The following is a 25,143-nucleotide window of genomic DNA, read 5'->3' as shown; positions in this document are numbered from 1 at the left end:
TGCCACTCTTACATTGACTGCAGTTGTTCCCATGAGAGCAGAATTCAAAATGTTCTCAAAAGTAGTAGTGAGTAGCAGCAGAGAAGTGATAGCGTAGCAGTAGGAAGCCCACAAATCCGGACGGCACTTGAACGCCTCTCCGGTGCAGCTGGTTCCTTCGGGTAACCTCAGAGAAAACAGTGACAACAATGAGATAGCATTAATCTGCCACACAGGTCGCACCTGCACTGCCTCGCGGATTAACCTGATTACAGTCGAAGACAGCGGGATGTGGAGTGGCCCGGGACTCGGTCTGAAGAAAGTTTAGAGCCTCGGTTGTCTCAGAAAACACCGGTCCATTTTTTTTTTTTACCTCCTAGTCAAACCGCGTCCCAACTTGGAGGCTAACTGAATGTCTAAACTACCAGGAAATGCAGGTGTGTCGGTGCTCGGGGATAAGTCGCTGGAGTTTTACCGGGACCCGGTGAGTTTCTACCGGGAGCGGGTCGAGAAACACGGGAGCAGAGTGTTTCAGTGCCGCCTGCTGAACAGACCGACCACCTTCATCTGCTCCGTGCAGGCGATGAGAGAGCTGCTGTGTGGTGAGGCTGTGTTGTCAACGTGCTGTAATGTAACCTAATGCTGTCTGTAATGCTCGGCTATTCTCTGTGTAACGTAGGTTACAGTAGGCTACATTGTGGAACAACAACAATTCAACAGATCATTTAATGCACTGACTACGGTAATATTGTATGATAATTAGTCGAGTAACTTTGTTCCTGGATGTTGTTGTGCCACCTGTTCCACCATCATTACACTGACAGCCTTCACACATACAGTAGAGTCTCGACTTCCTTGTATCTCGCGATAGTGAGTCAAGTTTTCCCAGGAACCGAGACAAAGGGGAAATTTCCCATATGGGGTAGCCTAAAACCCCCCGAGATTAGTGTGATCTGTCATGGGAGAGACTCGTGATGGTGCTAGAGAATGGGAGGAGGGGGATGTAAGTCAGATGAAGTTTTATAGGCTAGTTGTCTCATTAAATTATGCCACCCTTGAATACTGGAAATGCTACAAAAGCTATTATTAACAACTGTATGACAAATAAATAAACAATTTAAAATAGTTTCAATAATGTCAGAATGAATAGCCTATTATATAATAAGAAGCCATAGAAAGTCAAATATGATAAGACATGAAAATGACATGATAATGATCGCATTTATCAGCAAATATAATCATGGAGCAGCACCCGAATAAAAGCAATAATAGCCGTAGCACATTGTATTGAGATAAAACATTAATCAGATTACAGAACAATACAAGGACTGATGTTGGGTATAACATGCTAGTGAGGCATTATTAATATCTCACTCTCACCTGCTTTGTTTTTAGGACACACACGCACACACACACACACACCTGGTGACAGAATCAAACCATGCACTGTATAAACTGTATGTCTGTTTGTAATCAGGTTATATGATGTCTTTCAGAGAAGTCCAGTGTGTTTCTGAAAGACCCGACTGATGTGATGACCAATATGTACGGTGACACTATTGTCACCACTAATGGTAAACAAACACACACACACACACACACACACACACACAACCTATATGGAACAAGACAGAACAAGACAGGTGTGGTACAGATGTAACAACAGGAAGATGAGGGAACAAAGCACTACGATGGCTCTCAGATGCTCAGACAGACATCACATCACATCACAACAGAGTTTCAGCGGTTATTTGATTAGTTGACAGAATCTTGATATTCACTGAAGTCATTGAAGGTCATATACTGTAGGGTCAGGGTTGTGGTCTGTAGACCAGAAAAACAAAACATAAAAAGATGTCATTTCAAACTGTGGAGACTTCAGATCGGTGTTTTTCATATTTAATAAACAAAAAAAAAAAGATCGAATGAGAAAACAAATGGTTTATTAGGCTAATCAATAATATAAATAAGTGTCTGTAGTAATCATTGTGTAATAAGGAAGCCAAAAAACAGTGTAACAGAAAGACTGACGGGTGATTCATTCAGCTATAACTACTGTACCTGACACTTGTGTAATACAGAACTATAAAAAACTGTGCTTAAATGCTGCTCTGCTACTGTAAATATGAGGAACCTGTGTCTGTTCCAGGTGAGGAGGCGTGTCTTCTCCGTCTGTCACTGACCAGCCTGTTTTCAGGAAGTTGTTTGGAGTCATCAAGTGACTATATCACCAGGTAGGAAAATCATTGCACTTGTATAGTGTTGCAGCATAGTAAAATCAGTAATGTCTGACATAGTGTTGAAAATTAATGCATTCCTGACCTGGAGAGTGATGTGATTCTTCACAGTTTCACGAGTCTAAATGGGAATTCAAAGGTCATTCTACTTCTTTTTTTTTAAAAGTCTGGTTGTGTATTCAGACATTCACTGTGTCCAGCCTCTTTCACCAATGTCCACCAGAAATGCCTGCAAGGACATTTGTGACGCAACCGCAGGGCTTTTATTGCAGCAACAGTTGTGGTGTGTCCATCTATGTCAAAGGCTTCTTCTTGAGCAAACCCTAGTGAATTAATCCCTGTCTACCCCAGGGACAGTTATACTGTGTCTAATGTGGTGATTCTGTACAAGTGAATGTTGCTCATGTTACAGCTGCATTGTAGAGAAGATGCTCCCAGGACGTATTTTCAAATAGTGTTTTTTCTCTGCTTCTTTCTCACTGCAGCGTGTGTGTGCGCTGTCTGAAGGACCTCTCTCTCAGGTACCACTAACATAAACCTGCAGCACCCAAAGCATTCACTATTTTATATATAATATGTATTTTGTCTGAAAGGGCTTCCATTTCACCTCTGCTTTACTAGTTTGAGAGATTTTTCAGCAGCATTTCATTAACGTCACTAAACATTTACATCACTGACTAATTATTTTCATATAGTTAAAGTAGTGTGTGTGTGTGTGAAAGTAACTGATGCAACTGATCTATGAATGTACAGTAGGCAGCCAGAGTGTGTCTACTCTGTCTTTAAGCGCCTGGGGACGGAGCTGGTCTTGGGCCTTTTCCTGAACGTACACGCAGAGGAGCAGCCCGAACTGTTTGAGGAAATCTCACAGCTCTGCACCCAGCACTGGCATGGCAAGGACACACACACACACACACACACACACACACACACACACACACACACACACACACACACACACACACACACACACACACACAATAAGATGTACTTACACACACATTCTTACACAACCAAGAATGAATGTGTGCATACAGAGTTGGCACTGTGCAGCTATCAGTTGAGTACAAACAAGCCGCTCTATAAATGGTTGATGAATTTGTCTTTTATCAAACTGCAGCTCTGATCCCTGCACTCGCTTTCAAAATCTTGTTCTCGCAGACGTGTTTATTAAGACACTATTCTCAAGCTGTGACACAGCATTGCAAAATTTAACCACATCCCTTTTTTTCCTTGTGTTTTTTACTTTGTTTCTCTGTGTGTTAACTTCTGCCCCTCCCAGGCCTGATCTCTGCTCCAGTCAACGTTAGGGTTCCACTGTGGTCGTCTGGTTTCTCCACGGCTCTGGACGCCAGAGACAAACTGATGGACATCATCAAAGACAAACTGGAGAACGACACACAGGGGTGAGACTCTCTCTATGGCAGGGGTGTCAAAGTACGGCCCATGGGCTGGATTGGACTGTCTGGCGGGCCGGTCCAATCCGGCCTGCAGGACAAATGTTCATCAAATGTAAAGCCGTCAATATGTATTTAGCTTTGGAGTTTCGTTTCTCTCTGCCCTCTCTCAGCAGTCTGCCGAGGCTCACTCCCCCGCCCCGCCCTCACAGAGGAGTGAGCGCCACTTCTCCTCTTTCCCCGCCCCTCCCTCCCTCACAAAGTTGCAGCAGACAACAGAGACACAGAGCCGCCGACTCTCACGTATTGACTACAACACAACAACAGCGGCTCGTTGCGTAGTGTAAGGACAGCACCGATATTCACCGCTAAAGTCCTGTGCTCTTGGCCCAGCTCGGCTCGAGTTCTCACTGGGCCTGAAAGTTAAAGCCCAACGCGGTCCGACCTGCGGATGATGAAGCCCCGACGCGACTCATTAGTGCAAATTCTCGATCCGAACCAGCGTGTCTGGTCGGGTTGGTGGGGCCGAACCTGGCTGCTAATTGGTGGAAACTCTTAATTACATCATGGAAACACAATATAATATCCTATATTGCCATTCAGTTAAACAAATATCACGGTATTACCTTTGGTTCATATTGCCCAGCCCTAGTTGAAATTACATGCATTTTTGTCAAGAAATTTCAGGTTGTTCATAATTTTTTGTAAAAAGGATAGTTCATAAACTGTACACATCTTAATAATGTACTTTGCACAAAGTACAAAGGGAAAAATGTGGAACTCAGGTGGTAGAGCGGGTCGTCCAATGATCAGAGGGTTGGCGGTTCGAATCCCGCTCTGTCCCGGTTGCTGCCGTAGTGTCCTTGGGCAAGACACCTTACCCACCTTGCTCCTGATGGGTCGTGGTCAGCGCCTTGCATGGCAGCTACCGCCATCAGTGTGTGAATGTGTGTGTGAATGGGTGAATGTGATGTACTGTAAAGCGCTTTGGGTATCGTTCAGGTATAGTAAAGCGCTATATAAATACAAGACCATTTACCATTTACCATATTTAGCCTACAGGTTAATATGCAATCATTTTACCGGTCCGGCCCCCTTGAGATTAAATTAGGCCGTATGCGGCCCCTGAACTAAAATTAGTTTGACACCCCTGCTCTATGGTTCACATGCATCACACGCATGCACACACACACACACACAGATTAGAAAGAGTAAAGTTCTGTCAAATATGGGTACAGTGTATTTTCCAAACTTTAAAACCCTAAATTGACAAATACAGTCTGAGAGAGAGGAGATGAGGACCAAAGGTCAGTCATCAGACAATTTTTCATGCACCTATGTTCAGCCTATTTTCACTTTTGTACGAAACATAAGCAGAATTGTAACTACACTCTGAGGTGGAATTATATAATCACATGAAGTTGTAGTAAAAGACACAGTGATTTACATTTTACTTTGCAGATCTTTTAGAATAATAAAAGTTAGAGAAAGATGAAGGAAAACAATTAGCAGAGAAGAGAAGCAGTGAAAACAGACTCTTCATTACTGCATTACCATTCTCACAAATTACATTCTCTCCCCCTCTGGTCATCTCTAGTTTTGTAGGCACTCTCAGGTCTTTGCCACTGCCTGACTCCAGTTGTGCCTCCCAGCATCTCCTGCTGTTCATCTCAGCTCTGATCCCCAAAGCTCTGGCATCGCTGCTCACCTCCTTCACAATGGCACTCAGTGGAAACGAACAGGTACACAAACTCAGACAAAAGTGCACATGTTGATCAGACAAAACAACAATATACAACTGAACAATTTGATTTGAGGCAGAACTGAAGTGAACATCAAAAAAGTAAATTAATTTGATTAAAATTAAATAAAAAAAAAAATAAAAAATAACATCTTTGTAATAATCATAACCACCCGCCATAACTTTTTCTGCTGGTTTTAATTGTTAAATTAAATGAAAACCTCCTATTTCTGGGATCAGGAGGAGACACGTCGACGAGCATTAGAAGACTTAGATTACCTGCAGAGGGTGCTGCTGGAAGTGCAGAGACTCTGGCCTCCGTTCATAGGTGGACGCAGAATAGCTGAGAAGGTAGGACTGAAACCATCCTGTTGATTTTCACATAGTGCTGAATGACAACTGAGCATTTATCATCCTGTCTTTTGAATGTAAGAGATCCAGTGTCATTTGTGGCCTCGGTCATTATCATACATGACTTTAGCCAAGTCATTATAACTAAGCTTTGGTGATTATCCATGATTTTCAAGATGATGCATTGAATCATGCACAGAAGATCAAAACAATCAGTACAAAAGTAGAAAAATATATCCATCATTTGGTTATTTACATTATAAGCTTCATAAAGAGCTAGAAGAGCAAACTAAAGTATAACCCACCTAATATGGAAGTATATTTTTGTGAAGTTGTAGGAAACTTAACAAAAATATACTTCAATACTACTGTAGTTCAGTATTTATTTTACTCAGGATTTAGTATACTGTATGCAGATGCAGGAAATGAATTTCAACATGTGTTGAAGTGTTGTAACTTTACTCCCTCCTTAGAAAACACTATGTTAATATGCATCATGGTACAGAAAGGCTTATGTTTGTGTACAGTGTGAAATATTAGTGGTGGTTGTTTTTGTACCTTTATGTATTTATACTCCTGCAGTCCTCGCCAAGTGACCCACGGACAAGATCTAATTTTGTTGTGATGTGCGTTGCCCTCCTCTCCTCCAGAGGGCGACAGATTACTGTAGATGAACGTCTCTTCCACTGTTGCATCCCCTCTCCTGAGTATAGTGAGTGTAAACAAAACCTGTGAATATTAGTTTAGACATTTAGCCCCTTTTCATTTTGTATTTTCAGCTCGTGTCGGTCAGTGTCCTGTTTAACCCTCTTTGTTTTTTTAAAGTGGTTGCTAGTCCTATTATGAATAGTCCTCTATGTCAGTTTAAATAAAGGTCTAACTGTCAGTGTTTGTATGGGTTTCCAAGGCAACATGAAACATTTATAGACATGTTAGAGAGGTGCATTGACCTGGTTTTTACTTCAGGGCTTTTGCATTCAGGAGGTTATTAAAGGTAGTTTTTGTTATTCTATTACGTTCTTTTTATGTTGCATGTTGGTGCAGCTGTCACTGTTGTTTACTGACAACTTATCATCCATAAAGTTTTGTTAAATATTCTAGTAGAGTATAACGTATGTTATACTCTACTATCCTTACTCCGTATGCCTGTATGACGTCAGAGCTGTCAACCAGTAGAATCACACATTTAGTTGAAATCCTGTCTCTTCATTGGCCGGCCACTTACCCTTGAGGGTGGGACGGTCACAGCATCTCTGCCTCCTCCCACACCAGCTGGTTTTGATCACTGTGACCTCATCAAACAGGCTTATGCAACGACCCAATCAGAGGCATTGATCCGTCTCTGTGATTGATTGGCTCCGCTCCGGCAGGAGGAAGGAAGGGCGGTTGGGGAACGGGGTCGGTGGTGGTGGTGGTGGTGGTGGTGTGTGTGTGTGTGTGTGTGTGGGGTGGTCATTGGGGGAACGGGTGCTGGTGACACTGTGAAGCAGAGTGGAAAGTAATTTGTCACTTCTGGTAAATGCACCAGTGCACTCTGATTACCGACGGCCTCACTGGGACATGGGTTCATGACGTGTGGGGTTTTGGGGAATTTTAGAGGAGAAAGAAGTTTAGGATTAGGTGAAGCTGTAAAGTCTGTAAAGGTCATGATAAATAACAGAGAGACAAACACGACTGAACACGTTTAAAGGCAGATAGCTTGGCTGTCATTAGAAATGAGTGCTCAGAAATATCTAATGGTGCTCCGAGTAGCTATAAGACTATTATTTTAGTCGAAAAGTGTTTAGATCCAAGTAGAAAAGTAGCTCTTTTGAAGACTACTGTTACAGTTCTTCCCCTGTCATCACCTTTTCTATATACAACTAAGCAGGAGATAAGAGCCACTGGATCTGTACTGAAAGGAGTTAATGAGATGTTTATGTGTGCAGATAGGCGTGGAAGAAAGAGAGAGATCATTAGTATTCACAATCAGGTGGAAAAAGTCAAAGCGCCATCAGGTGGAACTAAGATATGCAATAGCTTCAGCAACTTGAATGTGTTTGAGTTTCTGAGAGAGAGTGAGTGAATGAACTCGCATCTCTGGGTGAGAATGCCGAGAAAGGAGATTTGTATAAAATTTTCCACTCCAGCAGAGAGAGGCAGAGAGAAAAATGAGCGAGAGGGTAGAGGAAAGAGAAACAGTGATCATGTTCTCTGGCAGTCCATTAGTGCAGTTACTAATGGATGTAGTGAAAAGGTGAATTAAAAGGTTAACAATTGGGTAAGTGGCCTTTTTGCCCCAAGGTGGCAACCAAAAAAAAACAGCTTGGGGAATTTTAGTTTTCATTGAAGAAAAACATCACAGTTAAAGTGTCGGCTATTCATTTTGGTTATAAGTGGTTTTACAGCATGTTCTCACAATTCCGCCATTTACAGTAATTGTTGCTCTACTTACTTAAATCTGCTTTACAATTGTACAACTCCTGCTCAACCCCTCCTACAGTACACCAGCGATATGAAGATATGAAGCAGCATTCACTGAGGCCTTTGCATGATTTTCCGTTTTGAAAATTGACCATGAAGGTCAAGTTGAGCCCAGCGACCAGCGTGTTCATCCACTCAATAGGCATAGCCATACACACAAATCATCATGGTGACTCTTAAAGGGATAGTTCAACATTTTGGCAAATTGGCCCATTGTCATAATCCCTATATTTTTAGAATGGCCGAGCCGAGCCCGCGAGCTGCTCAGAGCTACGCTACGCCACGGAAGACTATAGGGATTATGGCAATGGGCCAATTTGCCAGAATGTTGAACTATCCCTATACAGCCTGCTTTTAATTTGTTGAGGTTCATGAAACTTGAAGCTTTTTACAGATTTAAATGTTAACATTGAATCATATAGTATTTTGGAAGCTATTCAAGTATCATTCAGATCAATGCTTCAAAGTCCCAAAAATCCATTAAGGACGGCTCATACCGCATGGAAAAACAAAGAGCTGCCAATGAAGAATTTAAGAGATTAATCATGAAAAATGATCATGTTACTTTCCTTTCATGTCAGTATCATAATGTGTTTTTCCGTGTGCGGTCTAGGACTCTACCCTTGCAGGGTTTCATGTTCCAAAGGGTTATGGAGCGATCTATATCAGCCACGCTGTCCACCGTGACCCGGAGGTGTTCCAGCAGCCAGACAGCTTCCTACCAGAGAGGTGGAGCGGAAGGTAAGGATGTTAGAGTCGCTCTTTTACCTTATTAAGTTTAGGTCTTATTTCAGATAATAGACTAAAGTATCTCATAATAGCACGGAAGTTAGGTTAGGGGGAAGATTAAATTAAATAAGTAGCACATGAAAGCAGCACACACCCAAAGTGCCAATGTTAAAGGTCCAGTGTGTAATAATTGGCAAGGTTTATTGTCAAAATCTGACTATACTACCCATGAATATTTGTATAAGTGTATAATCTCTATAAAATAAAATCTGTTTGGTTTTCGTAGCCTTATAATTCTTCTTTTATATATAGGCCTACATATAGCAAGGGTCTTGCTTTAGAGAGTGTTGCCATCTTGCGCCGCCATGTTTGTATGGCAGCCCGAACGGAAAATCCAGCCAGCCAGAGAGCACGTTTCGACATATGCTAAAATGGTTTAGATCTTCACCTAAAAATAATTACCTTTGATTTGACAGCGATTTAAAACCATGGTTGTAGCCATATTTCTGGAGGGCATGACCTTGTCACCCTACATCATTTACGCAAAATTTATGAACTTGGTGCTAACCATGGACTATGGGTGCTAACAAGCTATCACTCTTTTGTCCTTTTCATTAATCTGAACTGGTTTAAATTAATGACTGCATCACCACTACATTGATTCCTTCAGACTTTAGCTGTCTAAGTTGCATACATCGTGGCTGAAAAGGCCTCAATCATAAAGCATTTAAAATATCGAGTCATATTTATTTATGGAATTTCTGTGATCGATTAATTTATGAATTTTTCACACTGTGTCAAACATTGTTGACCTCTGACATGTTCATTTGCACCATTATTGCACCATCCACTTTTGATTAACCGTTCACTGCTGATTGGAATTTTGCAGACTATCTACCATTTTGTATAATCAACAATCAAAAGAAGAAAACCCATCAGAGGCAAAGAGCCCATTTACACCTACATTCACAGGAGTAGAAATTATAGACCACAATGACATTCAAGAAATTATGATTTTTTAGTATGCGTATGTGAGGGGTTCAACTTCTTTTCAATAGGACTTCAGAGTTCAAACATGTGACCCACCGCTCGTGGGAAAGTGTTTATAAAATAGGACATCATGATGTTAGTATTAAATAGCTTCTAGAAAGCACTGAACTTTCCACACTGATGGCCGTGGTTTTCATTTACTGTTCCTCAGAAGTGAACCTGTGACACCTTACATGCCAGACCACTGTGGTTTACTGAGGTGTCACACACTGACACACATACAAGCACATACACACATGCACAGACAGAGAGGGATGGGGGGGGGGGGGGGGGGGGGGGCTTTCTGTGCGGTGACACATTCAAGTTTGATGAAATGCATCAGGAAAAGCCATAAAAACCAGAATGAAAAATGAAGAGAAATACTGAATTTCCCATTAATGTTCATTACAGTAAATTTCTGAAGAAGAAAAAAGGAGGGAGGATGAAGAAATGGTGGTGGATAAACATGGCAATGCCAGTAATACATAGACTTATATTTAGATGAATGCTTTTCTTCATTTTCTGTCTTAAACTTTGCCGTACTAAGTGAAATAAATGTTCTGGTGTGTGTGTTGTTTACAGTACATTAGTTTGACGTCCTTGGATTTATCCTTGAATACATAGGTTTTAATGCAGCAAAAGAGGCAGGCATGTATAAAATAAAGATTCATTCATTCATATTAATTCTTCTTTATTACAGCAGCCTAGTAATCTGCCTTGTCTAGACTGCAGTTTGCTTTTATGACTCTGTATTGGAAAATCATGCTGTAGATACAACGCCTACATCATTACCATAGCAACCAGTGCACATAGATAAACGCCTGAGTGCTCAAATCTGACCTGATCACTCTAGTGATGCACAGAGACAGTTGAAGACAAACTTGTGGGTCAGTGTCCTCCACTCACATCTCTCTCTCTCTCTCTCTCTCTCTCTCTCTCTCTCTCTCTCTCTCTCTCTCTCTCTCTCTCTATCTCGCCCCTGGCTCCTTCACTGAATCACTGTCTCCGTTTTTTTTTCTGTTCATCCATTTCCCCCATTCACCAGTTTATTCTCATTCATGCTCATTCATTCAGAAGACAGAGCAGAGGGGGAAAAATCTATGTATGTATGTAGGTAGCTGCTGCCATGGAAACCGGTCACCTGACACCATCTTTACCAATTCTGTATGTGTGTATGTAGGGTGGGGGAGAATGATGCTGTGCAGAGTGGATGGGACGCAGAAAAATGAGTCAGAGAAGATCCTATCTTTTCTTCTTTTTTCTTCTTTCTGCACATGTGTGCTGCTCTCAGAGCAAAAACAGGAAATTCAGTTTGGGGTTTCCCTCTAATCAGATATAACCACCATTTTAAAACCGTTAAGCAATTTCAGTTTCTCTTTTGTACCAATTTCTTTCCCCCCCCAAACGTGATCACACAACAGTGTCTTCTTTGTACTGTTTCATGACAAAGCCATTATTCAAGGTCAGGATATTATTTATTTATGTAGACAGTCAATGTTTTTTTTCTTGATGTGAGTGTTTAGCTGTAAATAACAGTTTATTATTTTAATGTAATTATATATTTCCTGCTGCATTAGCATCCCTTCGGGTGACTTAATGGGTTTACATTCTTACAGTATCTTATCTAAAGGAAATATTTGAAGTCACTGCCTGCAATGATTTACAAGAAACATTACTATTCCACATAGTTAGATTACGTATGAGTTATCATTGAGAGGTCAAGATAGAGGTGGATACTCAATATTTAAAAAACCTAAAATAAATTAAACTAAAAAGAAATATCAGTCCATCAAATACTTTTTGATGATCTACTTGTGCAGAACACAATTTTATATTGGCAATTGATGTTTGTTTTTTTTATTTACGGGTGTGTGTCGAAAAGCAACAGAACACAAAAAGAAATCTATGAATGAACAGACAGGTAGCTGCTGCCATGGTAACTCGCCACCTCACACTCATTTTTACCAATGGGGATTCCCCCTGCAATTTGTGTGTGTGTGTGTGTGTGTGTCTGCGCATCCCTCTCTGCAGGATTGGGGTTAAGGGATGAGTCAGAGGAGATTTTCCTTGAGACAATGTGATGTAGAAATAGAAATAGAAATTCGACGGATAGCTTAATAAGAAAACGTGGAGTGCACTGGATGTGTCTGAAATTCTGTCTGTAGCTCAGCCAAGGTCAGACAAACTCAAGCATATGAGGATTGTTGTGAGCATTAAAGGATACGTCATTCACATTTTTCACCAAATGTAATTAGCACTGTCAAGTATGTCTCCACCCATTGTTGTCAAATACTATCAAAAATGAGCCACACTGCTGCACTGGGTACTTTGAATCAATCCCAGGTAAACCATCCTGCTGCCATAAATAAATCATGTGTGCTAAAAACTGCAGTGGCCTACTGTTGTTGAAATTATTTGGCCTTAAAAAATAAATCAATAAATTCTGTATCTGTGACACATTTTTAATGGCTTCAGAAGGAACCAATGGGTTTGAAATTAGGTAACTGTATGGGATTCAGTTTTACAGTAGAGTGTAAACTGTTTAGGTTTCTCTTAGCTGCTTCTCAAACTGGTGCTGTACTGTATATTTCCCACAGGATGAATAAATAAGTTTATCTTTGGTTCTCTTTATGTGTGTTTGCTTGATCTCCTTTTACATTTATCTTCCGGTCTGTTTCTCCTTCCCCCTACCTGCTTCTTTCTCTGCCTCTCCATCTGTCAGTCTTCGTGGAGGCTATTTCCTCTCAGCCTTGATAGTTGCCTGGCTCCCTCTCCTCGCCACCTGGCTGTTTAATTTAATGACTGCGGTCCTGTTACATAACAAGCCTTCCTACAATAACTACAGTTTAACCTCATCGTCTGTTTGCGCGTGAATGTTTCCGCGCGATAGTCGTGTATTGTATTGTCCACCGTCCGTTTGCCAGTATATATCCTCAGCTTGTGCGTATGTGTGTGTCTGTGTCTGTGTGTGTGAGAGAGAGAGAGCTTTTCCAGTTGGAAGCAAACAGTAGAGCTAGCAAGTTAACATCCTATCAGCCAAACGCCCACACAGGCTCTGGCCATAGGTAAATGAATCGGAAATGCTGCCAAACAGATAAAAATCAGAGCTACTGCAGTGGGCTGTGTTGCTGCTAGTTTTAGATAAGTCTAACAACAGGAAGCGTCCTGTTCTACAGAAAACACAGACATGTGTGTGTTTTTATTTGAAATGGACATTCAATTGGCCTTTTATGTTTCAATAAATCAACCACTGCATAAATGATTCAAAATGACACAAGTCAAGATAATTTCAGGTTTGTTTGTCTTGCTTTGTATTTTAATAGACAGTATTTATCATGTAGGGCTGGTTTAATTAAATTAAACTGCAGTTTTAATAATAGATTTACTCTTTTAAAACACATAGCTGGGAACAAAGTCAGTTTTGCTGCTGAGATCTACATAAATAACCACAAGACCCTCACTGCAGAGTAAGGTAGACAACAAGAGGCAAAAGCTAAGGGCAGGATTCATTAATAAGAAATAGTTGGTTGTTTAGAAGAAATGAAGCACACTGTAATTAAGTGTAGTCGTAGTTGAACATTTTTATTAAGTATCCCTCTTTAAGATGCCTCTAGTTTGCTGTGATGCTCAAAGATAGCCTGATACATACAAGGTGATTTCTTATTGGGCGTGGGGCTTGTTTTGTTTTGTTGTGTCCAATCAGTGGCAAGTGACTGACCATATTCAGCTGACACAGAGGTTGGGCTATCAGTATCTATGAGCATTAACTTGCTCACTAATTAGAAAGCTGATCTTAATCTAAACTTCTAGGCTCTTTCTTATTGGTCCATTTATTTCTCTAACCATGTAAATCAGCTTTTAATTGATACATTGCTAGACCTATTTGAATTCCTGAACAAATCTGAGATGGAACAAAATAAAGCTAATTCACTGTTTATATGTATTCAAAATAACTTGTCTTGTTGCTACATTACCTTCAGGTCTGCTTGCTACACAGAATGTGGACATTTGTCTTCTCTGCCTCATTTTTCCTTATATGATTGTCTAATATTGGTGCTGTATGGAAGCCTTTATTTTATGCAGACAAAAAAATCTGGCCCTGGTATTTAAAATGAAACAATTTCTGCTATTCAACAACCTGGAAAATGTACTATGGTATGGCCACCCTTTTGAATCCCCTCTGTTCAAACTAATAGTTAGTTGGATGATTTGAATGTTGTCTTATCCTCAGAGTTCAGTCTTTCACACTACTCTCTCATTACACTTTATATAAGAAAAATTAATTGTACTGTACAATAGATTATATTCTCTGATTCACTTCCCGTCCAGTCAGCATATTTAATATAACCTTACGTTGGTGAGACTTCCTCTGTGTGTGTCTCAGGATTGTGTGCTATACGTCTTACTGTTTCAGGATGGGCACTAATAGTACATTAAACCATTAGATAGATGCTGCAGGGAACACTAATATTCTCCCTCTCTAACTCTCACACACACACACAAACCCTCTCACACACACTGAGCCTAGACTATACACATCACTAATGCTTCCTGTTTGCCTTTAATCAGAGCTCAGGTTTCAGGAAGACAGGATGCATTAGTGGTGAGAGGGAAGAGATGGCCGACTGGAACCAACCAGCATCTCTTTATTTAAAATATATTTTGAGAGGAGTTACACGAGGGGACACAACGTGTCAAGTAGCTGATTCTCCTGTTCCTGTCGCTGCTGTGCATCTTCAGGCTCGTTCATTCTTCTCTAGAGGTCAGGTGATTCTCGCTTGATCCCAAACAAAAAGCTTGTCATCAAATTGGCTGACATACCGAAAAGAGGTCAAAGGTCAGATCATCTAATTTGAAAGGTACCAAACTGTTATGGTACACATTTTTCCACCACTGGTTCTACACTGTTCCACTGATTGGCAGTTGATGGAGGTAACATATACTGTACTGCCTGCAAAGACAGTGAAGGACAATTGTGAGCTAGAAGACAGTGATGTGCAGGATTTTTTTTTTTACTCCACATGTTCAATAACCTCAAGGATACACTGTAGATTTAATGAGATATACTATGTAAACATAACAAAAACATTTGTTTGTTTACTCCTTTAAATTCTTTCGCTGACACCTAATCTCTAATGTGTTCTGTCAATTTAGTTAAAAAGCTTTGAAATAAAAAATAATATTTGAGGGTATAAGAATATTGAGGATATTTGCATAAAATCTCAGAAAACAGACAGATTTATCATCTTAAACAGAGCACAGATTCACCAGTGAAAGATTCAATCATGTCTTTATACATTTATAAATGATGTGACTTATGAACCTGTGGCTGGTTGGTTGTGATTGGTTGAGAGACCATGTTGACCAACATGTCACCATCATCTGATTTTAATATGATGTCACATCTGATGATCTTCCTGTGGACGACAATGCCTCCTTTGAGTTTTTCATGAAGCGCTCATTATTCTGTTTAACGAACAGCTATGAATGGAATCCAGTTCTTTACAAGACAATACTGAACACTCTGATTTATAGGCAAAAACACGTGTCAGATGAATTTAAAATGTAGCTATGCCATATTCCTAATTACTGTGCTCTTGTTTTTGTATGTGCAGGAATGCAGGCCAGGAGCACTTTCTGTGTTCCTTCGGCAGTGGAACCAGGAACTGCATTGGATCTAAACTTACCGACGTCTTCCTCAAGGTGATTCCATATCTTTGTCACGCACAAACACACACAATGATTCTACAAAAAGCTCTTTACAGTTTTGTGTTGCATTTGTAAATGTTTTTTAGACAGAGAAACAGAGGCTTGTGGGAAAACCTTAATTTGTAGAGGACCAGGTACTGGATTAAGGCACAACACTGGTGTAACTATTGATGATATTGATGAGAGTTTTGGCCACTGAATGAAACGCAAGAGAAACCAGGGAGAGAGAGAGAGATGAACCATCCCCCAATTATTCAGTAAATAGAGCACTGCTCATGGGAATGATGAAATGCTTGGGCATTCGAGTGTGTGTGTGTGGGTGTGTGTATGAGAGAGAGGGTGTGTGTGAGAGAGAGTTTATTAGAGATATCAGGTGGAAAGTCTACGTACAGGTTGTCCTGTCTTGTAAACCACCTGTCCTTCCCCACGGCAGCATTCACCATAGCCACCATTGCATACAAGCTACTCAGGAGACATGACACACACACACACACACACACACACACACACACACACACACACACACACACAACCTATATGGAACAAGACAGAACAAGACAGGTGTGGTACAGGTGTAACAACAGGAAGATGAGGGATTTATTTCCCATGTAGGGATGTTTCCCTGGAGGACAAGAGTGTGTGAGTCTGTAGTAGGCTATGTGTTGTGAGCCTTGTAACTGGGGAGTTCAGGGGTGACACCAACTTGAAAATAACCACTATGGGCCGGTGAATCCCCACAGTTTTAACTGTCTGTGGATCTGGGTTTTAAGGATTCCCTCTAATTTACACAACCAAACTTTGTTAGGATTAAAGAAATCTGATAAAATGAATTGTTCCAACCAAAACAGTCAACTCTTTTAACTTGATTCACTGTCTGCTAAATCCTACCACAGTTATGTTATGTTGTTATAAGAAAGAAAGAAAGAAAGAAAGAAAGAAAGAAAGAAAGAAAGAAAGAAAGAAAGAAAGAAAGAAAGAAAGAAAGAAAGAAAGAAAGAAAGAAAGAAAGAAAGAAAGAAAGAAAGAAAGGTTTCTCGTTTCCAGCAGGCAGATTGAAATAACGACAGTGGCTAGCAGTTTTTATCAGCTTTAGCTCGATAACTAAGCCACGTCAACTCCATGAGTTGGTGAAAACAACAGTAATGACATTGCTCTTGAATTAAAGTGTTGTGTGTATAAAACATATTAACACATTTGGCTGTGGTTGACAGGATGTAAATGTATTAAAACTAAAAGTAAGACTTTGCTACTACTCTACTAGCTAGCATCCACAATGTGGGAAAACATTACGACAAAGCAGCTATATCACATTTTTCACATGAAGAGTAATCTCAGGAATTCTAGTTAGCTTGATCCTCGGCCCTAGCCTTCAGTAGCTTTTTGTTAGCTACATAGTTTAAGACAGTAAGCTAGTATACCTTAACTGTTGTCAGTTGTCAGTCATTTTCAGTAAATTTGTCAAAAGGATATGACTTTTGGCTCTGGCGGTCCACTATGCCAAGTAATAGTTGCTAAAATGGGCAATTGCTTTTAATGAGAGGTGTTTAACAAATCAGTTTTCAAGAAGATATGAGATCAGATGATGATACACTTTTAGCTTACATTTTGCTGCAACATTACAATAAAAAAAGAGGGCACAACATATTGGTTGTGTGTGTTCATATGTTGTCTAACTTATTTAAATATGAAGATTGATTTCTGCAGCCTAACGCACATTCATGTACAAAAGAAAATATAGTTCCATATCACGTTGCGCGAGTGGGCTACACAGTCTCATTTTGATGACATTCATGCCATTCACGGCACGTCAACAGCTTATTGCTGTTATTTGTCAATGAACATGAGAAGAAAACCCAGCCAAGTGAGCAGCAGGAAGGAAGCAGATTGCACCAGTCAGCCAATAAGAGGCTTATCTCAGCAGTCCACATCCGTTGAGTCAGACCGTTAACTAACTGTTTAACCTACTGTTGTGGCTCACGTAGACAGCATATACTGTATATGTTCTTTCTTCCCAGATTATTAAACAGCACAAACATCAACACATGCACACGTAATATGGATGGGGGTGTTACTGCAAGCTATCCAAAATGCATGAGTGAGGGATGACTCGGTTCTCTATGCAGACACACACACACACATACCCATGACTCACTGTAAATGTTAGGCCTGCTTGAATGGAGCTTAGGTGAAATGTTCACAGTGGTTTAATGATCTGCCCTCTCCTCATTCAGCTCTCATTGTTCAATGGCACAATCATATCTCATTATTCAAAACTGGATTATTTATTCCAGATAACCAGAGGCTGCTTGTTTTTTTTATTGCTACAGCAAGTGGCATGAATGGAATAATGTGGGCACAACATTGCTCTCATACTGTTGCTCTCCAAGTGGACAATGGGTAGTCATCTTCGCTTTTAAAAGACATATTATTTCCATTATAGACTGTCGACAGTAGAAACGCTGTAATTTTAATGACATTTATTAACCCATGCTGTGCTGCAATTACAGCAAATTGATACACATACTTTTACTACAGTATTTACACACTGTGATATATTAACACTAATATAATATATTAGATATAAAACTCAAGTGTAAATGAGTCACAAAACACTGCTGTGTTTGTTCACCCTGCGATGTGTGGTTCTCCAAAACGACAGAAATAAAAATATTAATAAATAATAAATAAATACCACAAGGTTCCAGGAAGAGTACCAAATCATCTGTGCCAACACTGCAAGTGCATTCTGGTATTAGTCAGAATAACATTTTTTTTTTTTTTGTAATTTTCCAAATGACTGTACTGAAACCCCGTAGTTGTATTTTAAATGTGTCTGAAAAAGTATTATGTTTAAATATTATTTATGTCAAATCTATCCTTGGGTTGCAGTTACTGGTTTTTACAACACAAGCAGATTCCAGCAGATCTCAGCGAACTCTCTGAAGATTTTCATCAATTCAATTCACAATTTAAATTGAATTTGGTCATGTTTAAATGTTTGATTTAATATATATCCTTATTTTTGATTTCATGACACTCACTTTTATTCTAACATAATGCCATTTGTGGTTGTCTAAATCATTATGATTACATTTACTGTTATTAAATTTTATTCTTCATTAAATTACATTTTCAAATCTCAACCATTATATTGTTATATCTAATCCAGCCTAGTTCCTTGTCACATTCCACATACAGGTCATGATTAATGTTTAATTTCACACTGACTGACCACCATCTGTCCACCAGTCACTGGAGAAACAGTAAGTCAATGGATTTCACATACAGAGGTCGACCCCACCCCTTCTCCTTATCTTTGTAGTAGTACATCTATGCCACTCTGAGCAGCATGTGCACTGACTGACCCAGTAATGTTAGAGAAGAATACACACAACCTTGTTATGGTCTCTTTTGCACTGATGATTTACACATTGAAGCTCATCCCTCCCTGTAGCCTGCTCTGTAATAGCTAAATGACCACATCATTTGGCTGTTTTTAAGTGTGTCTGATTGGCTCTGAGCAGGCTGACCACTTGCACATGCCACCATGCACACACACACACACACACACACACACACACACACACACACACACACAGAGGAGGGCGTGACCAGAGGAAAAAGTAGACCGCAAGGCTCTGGGTCAGAGATGTGACTCATCGCCTCCCCGCTTCATCCTTCCCCCATTCGTCTTCTCTCCCCACCCCCACCATCATCATCCTCCCTCCGTTCCCTCACTTCTTTCCTTCCTTCCTCCTTCCCCATTCATTCATCCTGCTCCTCCCCCTCCATCAGGAAAATCTTCATTCATAAAGTGGAGGGAGGCGGGGCAGCTGGCTGCGACTGGATGTGATTGGTCGGCCCAGTGGCTGAGTATCAGCCAATGATACACACTGTCTATGATATCACAAGCCATGAAGCAGTGAGTGCAGTTAGTATGCTGACTGAAATGGAATAGATTGTTTTTCCCCGTCTTGTGGTGCCATAGTTCAGCTTTTACATAAAAACAGGCTGAAGATGGAGCATTAATTAGTGAGGTATTGGTACAAAGTGAGATTTCATACAGTGAGGTCTTCTAGATAGAGAAATAAACAAAGGTATTTATATCTTTAAAACACAAGAGTTTCTGTGCCTCAAGTGGGAATTGGTTATTATCTATCATCATTTGTTTTGTATAAAACTAAGACTTGTTCATAATATGCGTCATTACCAAAGGAGCCAATGTTCCATTTCAGCTTGGCTGCTAAAAGGTGTTGCGTTGCCATTTCCAAATACATGCATACAAACAGACATTATGGAGGCTGTAGCTTTGCAAGTGGAAACATATTCAGACTCTTGCTCTGCCAAGTGCCTTTTAGTTTAACATTTTGTTTTTGCTCTGCTGTAAAATGATGCAATTGTCACATACGCCCCCAACTGCTCTCAACTGAAAATATCATCAACCAGGCAGAAAGTAAGTTTTGTTTTTGTCAATGCAGCAGGGATAAAAGAGGGTTGTTTATGTTTGTCTGTGTGTGTGTATTTTGCTGGCAGGAAGCATGCATGTACCTGTTAAAGAACTACGACTGGTGTCTGGACCCTCCATCACAGGACCTCGACTACAAATGGCTGCCTGTGTCTCGCCCCACCAACCCCCCCACCGTGTCTTTCACCCAACTGGATCAGACCAGATCTGACGAGAGCAACTCCAGCTAGGGATGCACTTTATTTTTTGTCATGCACCTGATGATGATTTTTTTTTTTTTTTTTTTTTAAGAATTAAAAAAACCCCGCAGGAAACACCAGAGCATATCAGAGCGCACTGAGAGGGAAGCCATCAAACTGCGAGGCTTTCCCCCGCTGCGTATAATACAGTAATCGTCCTGGGGAAAGCCGAGGAGTGTGCTGGTTTCACTCTGTGTGTTTCTGCAGCCCCCTTTGATGAATCTGCACCAGAAGACAAAAAAATGACTCATACGTCCATTGTTGAATCTGACACTGCTAGACAGCTTTTTTTGTCAGTTTTTTAATGAGTTATACATTAGCTACAGCTCCAAAAGATCATGAAACATTACGTTTTTTGGCTCATTTAATCGCAATAACTCGTCTTATACATCAGAAACAGCTTCAAGGTTGAGTTGAGATACAACTTCCTTTTTCATTTCTATTTTTATGACGGTGTTTGTTGTGAGAAGAAATTGAAATACCTCAGAAAGTGCAATCTTTGTAAGGGAGAAATAAGGTTTTTCCTGCCTCACACACTGCAGCATCATTGTTTAAACCAGATAAATCTAAGGGAACACACACGTGCACACACACAACACGAACAGGGGTAAGTCCTCAGATTCCATCACTGACTGCAAACCTGTCTCCCCTCCCCCTTCCACCACCTAGCAACCACCACTGCTTAGCAACAGTTCGTCATACTGACACTGACTTGCCTCCTTTTAGTATGCAAGTCTCTCTCTCTCTCTATCTATCCCTCTCTCTCTCCCTCTCTCACACACACACACACACACACACACACCACACACTAACCTGGTTATTTTTGAATACATCCAGTCGGCAGTGATTCGCACGCCATCTGAATCAGATGTAAATGAATCCAGGAGGAGTTTCAGAGCACACGTCTACATGTTAAATAACTTGGGTAACTTGAATGAATTTAAGCACATGAATCATAAACCAAACTGGACTTGTGCTCTGCCTCCTACACACAAAATAATTTGTTTTAATTTAGTAATATTGAGTCTGGTACATTTCATGTTATGTCTGTTGTCATTTGTCTTTCATAATTATTTAAATGCTGTAAGTGTTGGTCTTTATATTTGTTGTCTTGTGTTTTGTCAAATGAGTGTGTAACATGATGTTTTTGAGGCAGTTTGACATTTTGACTATGTTATTGTTTTATGAAGCTGTGTGCTACATTTTAAGTAAAAACTGTTGAAATTTCAGTTTCTTCAGGTGCGTCATGTTTGTAATTTTGAATAGTACTGATATTCATTTTTTATTGTGTCCAATCCTTGTTTTGACATTGGGGTTTGGTAACATTTTTCGTGTCAAGTGCAGAGTTCCCCTGTAGGTCTGAACAGTCAGCAGACATTTAAAGGGGTAAGAAAAATGGACAAAAATTCTGCCACACACTTTTTTTTTTTTTTACAAATTTACTTTGATTTGTACATATAATATATGACATAATCTCTTCAGGCCTTATAAAAACCTGTAAATCACACATTGTATTAAAACAAATCCCTTTTTGGTTGAGGGGTCTCAAGAAAACTTTCACCCATGTCGTTAAATGGAAAATGTATTTATTTAGTTCATTCTAAAATATGAGAAATGTGTATTTTCCAGTAAAACCCCATATAGGGAACAGCATACTATTAGACAGGACATGCATATGTTTGGATGTTTTGTATAGTGGCAGTCAGTGTAAACTAGAACACATTCAGCTACAGTATGAATAAATCCTTGAGTGTGTAGCATGTATAAAATGTGAGCTATGCTGTTAATGCCGTCTGCAGTCTGCATAATCAGCTATAGACGTGTCTCAGAGAGACGCTTTTGTCCTGCAGAAAGCTGCTCAACAAACCTACTGTTCTCTTTACCACACACGCACACACACACATATCTATACTACCACCTATGCCTACTTAACTATGCTGAAGGCATGCATATTTCTTACTTGTCTACGTCGGTTGTCTCAGTTTCTCTGTTTTTCTCTGTTTCTCTCTTTCACACACGCACAGGATCTGACAGAAAATGGGGGTCTTGTGAACAGAGTGGTATGACTCACTGCTCACCCCACACTTGTCCATTAGATGATGCTCCTACTCACAACAATTTATGACAGGCGAGAACGACTTACTCTGAATCCTCTTATACACAAGGACACACAACTCTGGTTTACTTGTTCTGTTTTTCATGTGCTGTACTTGTGTTTAGTATTATTAACTGACAAACTAAATATTTAAAGTACCATATTTATGACTTCTTCGTTTTAGCTCAGTGTTCAAATCATCTCATAGTCTTAAACACTTAAATGCACAACATCCACAAAGCCACTTTGGCAATTCTTGATTCGCCATTTTCGTATAGAGGCACAAGTCAACCATTGACTGTAAAGTGGGAAATTGATCTTCGTAAAACCTCAAACTTCATAATTAGGTAACAGTCTAAATTATGTAGATATGGCCCTCGTGCTGATACATACTGGTTTTCTATTGTTTCGCATTGCACACAGATAACATTGATTTGACTTGGACACGCTGCTTATAGCAACAATTCAACCCAAAGACCTTTGAGTCACCTGATGGACAGATCAGCATTTCATGTGGCACATTTACTGCATTCCACTCTAAACCAACCATGTGTGCATCTCCTTCACACTCAAAAACTAATTGAAAAACCACCTGACTGTGCACCCTCTGACAATGCCCTAGTGAATTGCTTATGAATGTCATTTAATTAATTTCAAGAATGTGATGAGTAGAGGTGGCATACATGTGGTTTACGACAGAATGCATCTTATTTAGGTGTAATTGGAGCTTGTTATGTGCACATGATTCTTCATGTACTACAGTGCATAGTGCTTGTAGTAAAAGATGAAGATGAAGACAGTTAAAAATTAAAATGTAAAAGACTGGAATTAGTAATTTGGAGACAAACAAGGTAAAAGTAAAGTAATGCCAAAATCCTCTATTGTGTCCTTTTGTTTTCCAAGGACAGAGCACTTCTAAAATGTCTACCAAATGATATTTTATGAAGGCACAGATCAATAGATGTAGAGAAAAGGGAGATATTTTATAAACCACACACTCCGAGGGTGGTCATCTTTCATCCAAGTAAATCATGTCCACCATCCTCAGACACAGACACACACACATGTCTAACAGGAGGTAGGACAGTGTATCCAGATGGCAGAACAAAGCCTGAGGTCAGTTTTAATGAGCAGAGCTAATTACCACATGACTGTCCTATCTGTCCACTCTCAGTGGACTGCTGGCCTTTAACAGGGTATACAACAGGAAGTAACCGCAGGAAAGCCCAACACCCTATAACTGGCACATAGCCCACTGGAACATGCACAGTAGTCACTGTAAACAAAGGTAAGTTAGCACATCTTTATTTATATAGCAATCAAAAACCTCCAAGAGGTGTCAATATAAACACAATGATCATCTATATAGAATGTAATTGAGAAATAAAGACTGTTTTATATCCTGGGACCAGGGCAGCATACATTTGATCACAGCAAGGCCTGAACTTTGAGTGTTCATGTTCTGTTGACCTGACAGGTCAAGTGGATATACGCTAATCAGCCATAACATTAAAAACAGGTATTCGGTTCTCATGTTAGAAGCTGATCGGTGTGCTACCACTAAGATTAGCTTCTTTACAGTTTGGAAAAATGACAAAGCCACCAGTTACCCCACTCATAGTTAGCTCCTTGGCTGTTGATAGACTTTAAGCAAGTTACACTAACAGGCAACGCTAACATTTGCAGCTTACGTGAAGGCAGACAAACACACTCAACTCCTCTCATGGGCTCGTTCCACTTCTACCAGAGCCCCTTGTTCATTGGTGCACCTCAGCGTGATCAATGTGAGCATCTTATGCACTCTTCACTTGGTCATTCACGGAACAGTGCAACCGGACGTTCTGTTTTCCTCATATCAACTGGTATCTCAGTGTCACTGTTTTGGTGTATACAAGTGTTTGACTATGTGCCAATTGAATTCCTGCAACAAACCGGACCTCACAAAAAACACAGACACACACATGGGCTCGAGCATTTTAAACACACAAGCATTTGCTTGTCAGCGCAACACACACTCTCCTTGCTGCTTACTACTGTGTTTGTCTGTGCTCAGACAGGCAGGAAGGAAAAGCCATTAGTCACTGAGGTGCCATCAAGCACTGTTTAATTGTCTCCTTTATCTTCCCTGTGCCGCTGAACTCCACGCCGCTGCTCAGCTTCACCGGGGAGCCCTCAGGAGCAGAGCGCTCCACCAAATTTAAGTATATAATCATTTGTTGCAGTAGATGGGCACGTATCTTCTGATGTTAATGTGTGTGATAGAAGCTGAGACGTGGTCAGCCACTTGTCGGTTACGCTGCAACATAAGTTTGAGCTTCAGGTCGCTCAGCTTCGTAGAATATTAATGAACCTCTGGCGACTTGTTAAGGAAAATGACTGTGAACGCAGCTCAAAATCTATAATCTATATCTCAGCTAAATGTTAAAGTCAGCATGCTACCATCCTGTTGATAATTAGGTTTAATGTTCACCCTGTTTACCATGTTGGCATGTTAGCACGCTAACATTTGCTAATTTAAAAGCCCTAGTGGCCTTTAAGTGAGTTAGTTAACAGGGCTTTTGTGCTGATGTGCTGCATTGAGCGTTGCGTCTCATTTCTGGTGGCTGGCTTTTGTGTTGTTTACATTTTATCCAAATCTGCTAGCTCTTTTAGCTTAGCAGTTACAGTAGCTCTGTCTTACTCTTATGTTTAGTTATCCCTCTGCCTCCT

The 25,143-nt window shown here is 40.3% G+C and overlaps 1 protein-coding gene across 1 annotated transcript; it reads left to right on the top strand.

Moving 5' to 3' along the window:
- Window positions 1-203: 203 nt before the first annotated feature.
- Window positions 204-21,826, top strand: LOC310995206 (uncharacterized protein). Its single transcript, XM_083984183.1, has 11 exons — window positions 204-581; window positions 1,476-1,553; window positions 2,129-2,213; window positions 2,702-2,737; window positions 2,970-3,109; window positions 3,499-3,622; window positions 5,211-5,355; window positions 5,595-5,705; window positions 8,782-8,909; window positions 15,542-15,629; window positions 20,169-21,826. The coding sequence occupies exons 1-11, from the start codon at window positions 392-394 to the stop codon at window positions 20,328-20,330; spliced, it is 1,287 nt and encodes a 428-aa protein (XP_083840309.1). The 5' UTR covers window positions 204-391; the 3' UTR covers window positions 20,331-21,826.
- The last annotated feature ends 3,317 nt before the right edge of the window (window positions 21,827-25,143 follow it).

Source organism: Trachurus trachurus (assembly GCF_905171665.1).
Source record: "Trachurus trachurus genome assembly, chromosome: 12".
NCBI classification, from domain to species: Eukaryota; Metazoa; Chordata; class Actinopteri; order Carangiformes; family Carangidae; genus Trachurus; species Trachurus trachurus.
Note: the sequence above shows the minus strand (reverse complement) of the source record. Positions and strands in the feature narration are given on the sequence as shown.

Coding starts and splice junctions, on each gene's coding strand:
- LOC310995206 (XM_083984183.1), top strand. CDS start 392: ATGTCTAAACTACCAGGAAATGCAGGTGTGTCGGTGCTCGGGGATAAG. Junction 3,623..5,210: donor CTGGAGAACGACACACAGGG/GTGAGACTCTCT, acceptor GGTCATCTCTAG/TTTTGTAGGCACTCTCAGGT. Junction 5,356..5,594: donor CACTCAGTGGAAACGAACAG/GTACACAAACTC, acceptor TTCTGGGATCAG/GAGGAGACACGTCGACGAGC.